General features: G+C 44.6%; 1 protein-coding gene across 1 annotated transcript in view; it reads left to right on the top strand.

Annotated features, from left to right (window-relative positions):
- secisbp2l (SECIS binding protein 2-like) overlaps nucleotides 1-3,178 on the top strand; it is a 12,146-nt gene extending 8,968 nt beyond the window's left edge. The window contains exons 17-18 of the mRNA XM_016477120.1: nucleotides 307-581; nucleotides 1,587-3,178. Coding sequence (XP_016332606.1) covers nucleotides 307-581; nucleotides 1,587-2,110 — 799 coding nt within the window. The 3' untranslated portion in view covers nucleotides 2,111-3,178. The remainder of the gene's footprint in view (nucleotides 1-306; nucleotides 582-1,586) is intronic.
- The last annotated feature ends 1,876 nt before the right edge of the window (nucleotides 3,179-5,054 follow it).

Below are 5,054 nucleotides of genomic sequence, written 5' to 3'. Positions count from 1 at the left end.
GTACAAACCATATTTTCTATTGCCCTACACCAACCCTACACCTAAACCTACCCCTTACAGGAAACTTTCTGCACTTTTAGATTTTCAAAAAACTGTGATTTATTATTAGCTTGTTTACCCGTGGGAACCTCAATTTAGGTCCCCACCATGACACGAGTCCCCATGAGTCTGTGTGCATTCAGGTTTAAGTCCCCACCAGAATAGAAAAATAGGTACACCACACACACACACTCATGCACGCTCACTCGATTCCTAGGGAATGCATGAACTGATCAAATATATCCTTGAAATGCATTGTTCGGATAAAAGCGTCTGCCAGATGCATGACTATAGGTGTGTGTGTTTGTGTGTGTGTGTTCAGGCTCTGTTCAATAAGCTGGTGTCTCTGACGGAGGAGGCGCGGAGGGCGTATAAGGACATGGTGAGCGCTCTGGAGCAGGAGCAGGCTGAGGAGGCACTGAAGAATGTCAAGAAGGTCACGCACCACATGGGCCACTCCAGAAACCCATCCGCCGCCAGCGCCATCTCTTTCTGCAGCGTCATCTCCGAGCCCATCTCAGAGGTCAACGAGAAGGAGTACGGTAAGACACACTTTTAACGCCTGGCCAGGTTAAACCTCCAGAAAGCAGACTGTCACAGCGTGTGAGTGATGAACCGAGTTCACTTTCACATCTTACTGCACTCAAACTGTCAAATACACACAAGGTTTTGTCAAAAATCACATCGTCATTTTTTTCTATAGCGCTTTATATAATACAGATCATTTCAAAGCAGCTTCACAGTAATAAACATGAGACAAAAACACAAGGTTCACATACAGTTGGAAGAAAACTGGATGTGTCACTATATTAGATCCGTGCATCAGGTCTTAAAGTGACAGCAGCCTAATAAACATGCCGCTAATGTTATTGACAAACGAAAATGAGAAAATCACTCACTGCTCTTGACTGAGTAACTTTTAGTAGCTTTAATGAAAATGAATGAATGTTTCATTCATACAGTGAAGACTGCAGTTTTTTATTTTTATATGTGATTATTAAATTTCTTACTTGGTTGCTGATGTTAAATGGACTTACTGGACCTAAAATTTAAAGCAGTTTATTTGTATCTTTCGTGTATTGTATTTGTCTTGGTACTTGTAGTTTGCATCTATATTTTTACTTTTAATAACAATAAGCCAGTATTTGGCTTGTTTTTATCGGCATCAGCCAATAATTTCTTCTGTTTATTTGATGCCGCATGGGACTTTTATTTTGACAGCGCTGAGAACGCTTCTCCGTCTTCATTAGTTTACTGTCTCTGATTAACGGTTCTGACTAATAAATTATTACAAACAACTTCTAAACAAAGAAAGGAAACGGTATAAAAAAAATCCTATCCTAACAAACCATACATCAATGGAAAGCTTATTTATTCAGCTTTCAGCTGATGCAGCAATCAATAAATTGACCCTTATGACTGGTTTTGTGCTCCAGGGTCACAAATTGTGATCTGATATTTTTGCCCAGCATTAGTGCAGAAACGCTGCTCAACTAAATCCTTGAGTCGTTCCGGTGAGCGTCTGACTCTGAATCTTCTCTCTGCAGAGACCAACTGGAGGACGATGGTGGAGAGCGCAGACGCTCCAGAGCCGCTGGAGACCAAACCCGTCAGCAGAGCGAGCAGCAAAGAGCAGCCGACAGCCAGCCCTGACCCGAGCCCCGCAGCCGCTCGCGCTCGCGCTCCAGAGAAAGACGAGTCCCACACAGACGACCGGCTGGAGCGCGCCTCGCAGCAGAGCACAGACACCGGCTCTCTAGACGGCAGCTGCAGAGACCGGCTCAACTCCTCCATCACCAGCACCACCAGCACACTGGTGCCCGGCATGCTGGAGGAGGAGGAGGAGGAGGAGGAAGAGGAGGAGGACTACACCCCCGAGCCCATCTCTGTGCAGGTGCCACCACTCAGCTCCAGGATCGAGTCCTGGGTCTCCAAAACCCTGGAGAACCTGCAGCTGCGCAGCCAGAGCAGCACCGAGGACGAAGACGAGGAAGAGGAGGAGCTCGACTCTTCTGACCTCGCTGAACCGGCGGTCGACGACAAAGACGCGGCGGATTCGTCCACAGGATGAGGTCGCAGAGCACACGTTCCACAAACACTGACTCAGGAAACTAACGGACAGACCAACTACTCACACGCTCTCTGTGAATAACTCACGCGACTCTACGTCTCCAGATGACGTTCAGGCTGCTCTTCAGCATCACGATGCTCCAGAAATCACACAGAAGCATCATAACAGTCATCATATGCTTCGTTTAGAATTGGGTGAAACCCAAATACCTGTACATCTCAAATCAGGCATTCACAAAGTGGTTCTGTCGTGCGACCGGACTTGAAGGGATCATCATGTACTCACCCTCGTGTTGTTTCAAACCTTCTATGGAACATAAAGACATTTTGAAGAACATTTGGAAACAACCTACTTTGGACCCCATTGACTTCCATTACATGGATAAAAAGTACTTTCTTTTGTGCTCCTCTAAAGAAAGCCAGTCATACACGTTTGAGGGAGACTGTCAGAATGAACATGTGTGACTGAACTATCCCTTTAAAATATGAGATCTTAGAGCTGTATGAATCATGATGCTTCACGGTGTTTTTGTGCTTCTGCGTGAGAAACCAGCAGCTTGACCGTTCTGCTGAACATCTCATCCGTGTTCCACTGAAGGAATAAAGTCATGCGTTTTTAAAGTGAGTGAATGATCTCGTGGACTCTCATCTGAACGTGCGTTTCGTTTAACCAGGAAGCATTACCAAACGCTGCAGAAGAGAAACAGCATTAGTTTGTGCATAATAAACGAATCCTGTGTAAATAACATGTTTAAATGTTTCTAATATTCTCGTCTTCGGTTCTATTTATCGCGCTTGAATTCAGACCGATTCGGAGGGCGTTTAATTTCACATGCGTCCTCAGATTGAATGGTTTCTCTTAGTACTGATGGGACAGATCCGTCTCTTTCTCTGTGTTTGGAGTGATCTTCATCTGTGTGTCTTTTGCACTATGTACATAAACGTGAACATGCTTTGGTAACTAATGTGAAACTAGCACATGTGTTTTCCAGCAGCTCTGATGCTGAAGTCATGCAGTAACTGTTCTCTGACTTATTGTTAATACAATTAAACTGTTTTCAGTAAACTATCTACTGTGCCGTGTTTTAATTGTGTGTGTGTGAGTGTGTGTGTGAGTGAGTGAGAGTGTGTGTGTGTGCGTGCGTGAGTGCGTGCGTGCGTGCGTGCGTGAGTGTGTGAGTGCGTGCGTGCGTGCGTGAGTGAGCGAGAGTGTGTGTGTGTGTGCGTGCGTGCGTGCGTGCGTGCGTGAGTGAGTGTGTGAGTGAGTGTGTGCGTGCGTGCGTGCGTGCGTGCGTGCGTGCGTGCGTGCGTGCGTGCGTGCGTGCGTGCGTGCGTGCGTGCGTGCGTGCGTGCGTGCGTGCGTGCGTGCGTGCGTGCGTGCGTGCGTGCGTGCGTGCGTGCGTGCGTGCGTGCGTGCGTGCGTGCGTGCGTGCGTGCGTGCGTGCGTGCGTGCGTGCGTGCGTGCGTGCGTGCGTGCGTGCGTGCGTGCGTGCGTGCGTGCGTGCGTGCGTGCGTGCGTGCGTGCGTGCGTGCGTGCGTGCGTGCGTGTGTGTGTGTGAGTGTGAGTGTGTGTGTGTGTGTGAGTGTGTGTGTTTCTGGATGTTAAATGTGATGTTTCTGAGCGTTCAGTGAGAAACCAATGATTTTATCCGTTAGGAAGTGATGTAACGAAGTCCTGAAGCGTCACGTCGGAGGAAGATGAAGGTCCAGACCATCTCCTCGTTTCCCGGCGGTACCACTTTGCATATCTAACTTTATTTGATATTATTGCTTCTACTACATTCATAAGCATTGAATTGTTGCCTGAAGAGCTTTAAAACAAGCTAAAATGGCTAAAGATGTGAGCTGAGATCATATTTCTTATTTTAATTAGTTCTCTGAACAATTGTCATTTCTATTAAGAACCAGGGTTGTCATCTGGATATATTGTTAGTTTTATGTATTTTATTGGGGAGAAACCGCCATTTCTGAGTAACAAACAGTTTAGAAAATAAGCCTGTGATCACAAACTACTGGAAAACTCGCGTAAATTCATAGCTCTTGAACTGAGTGAATCCTGAAGAACATTCACTTTCTGTTGAATTAAAGAATATAATTATTTTATAAAATGATTTGACTTGGTTGCCAAAAGTTTTGTCATTACAGCAGACATTTAAAATATTTTTTTTGTATTATTTAGATACTATTATAATTTGTACTAATATTTTTGTTAGCTTTAATTTTCATATTTTCTGTTTTCGTTTTAATTTTAGTTGAATTTTTGGTAAATTTTTTATGTGCTTTTGTCATTTTTATTATTAAATATCACTATATCGGTTTCATTTATTTTCATTTAATTATAACTTATTTCACTCTTAAAGGGATAGTTCACCCCAAAATGAAAATGTGATGTTTATCTGCGTACCCCCAGGGCATCCCAGATGTAGGTGACTTTGTTTCTTCAGTAGAACACAAATGGAGATTTTTAACTCAAACCGTTGCAGTCTGTCAGTCATATAATGGAAGTGGATGGGAATCACGGCTTTGAGAGTCAAAAAAACACACAAACAAAACCAAATTAAACCCTGCGGCTCGTGATGATACATTGATGTGTAAAGACACTAAACGATCGGTCTGTGCTAGAAACTGAACAGTATTTATATAGTTTTTTACCTCTGATGCACTGCAATGTCTGAACTGTCCTGAGCGCATTCGCGTCTTCTTCTTCTTGCTTTACGGCGGATCGCAGACTTATAAGTGCATTACCGCCACCTATCTCTCAAATGGACCATTGACACTCCTAATTGAGATTGTAGATAGAGTGTCAATGGTCCATCTGAGAGATAGTGAATGAAAAAGTTTTTCAGGAGTCGCAGCAGTAGAGGTGGCACAACTAACGACATGTGAATAATCCCGCCCACTCTAAAGCGGTACTGAACTGCAGTGGAAACGCAAACCGAGCCGAG

The sequence above is a fragment of the Sinocyclocheilus anshuiensis genome, unplaced genomic scaffold, assembly GCF_001515605.1.
Source record: "Sinocyclocheilus anshuiensis isolate Anshui unplaced genomic scaffold, SAMN03320099.WGS_v1.1 scaffold1182, whole genome shotgun sequence".
Classification (NCBI taxonomy): domain Eukaryota; kingdom Metazoa; phylum Chordata; class Actinopteri; order Cypriniformes; family Cyprinidae; genus Sinocyclocheilus; species Sinocyclocheilus anshuiensis.
The sequence above is the reverse complement of the archived record's forward strand: the minus strand, read 5'-3'. Positions and strand labels throughout refer to the sequence as shown.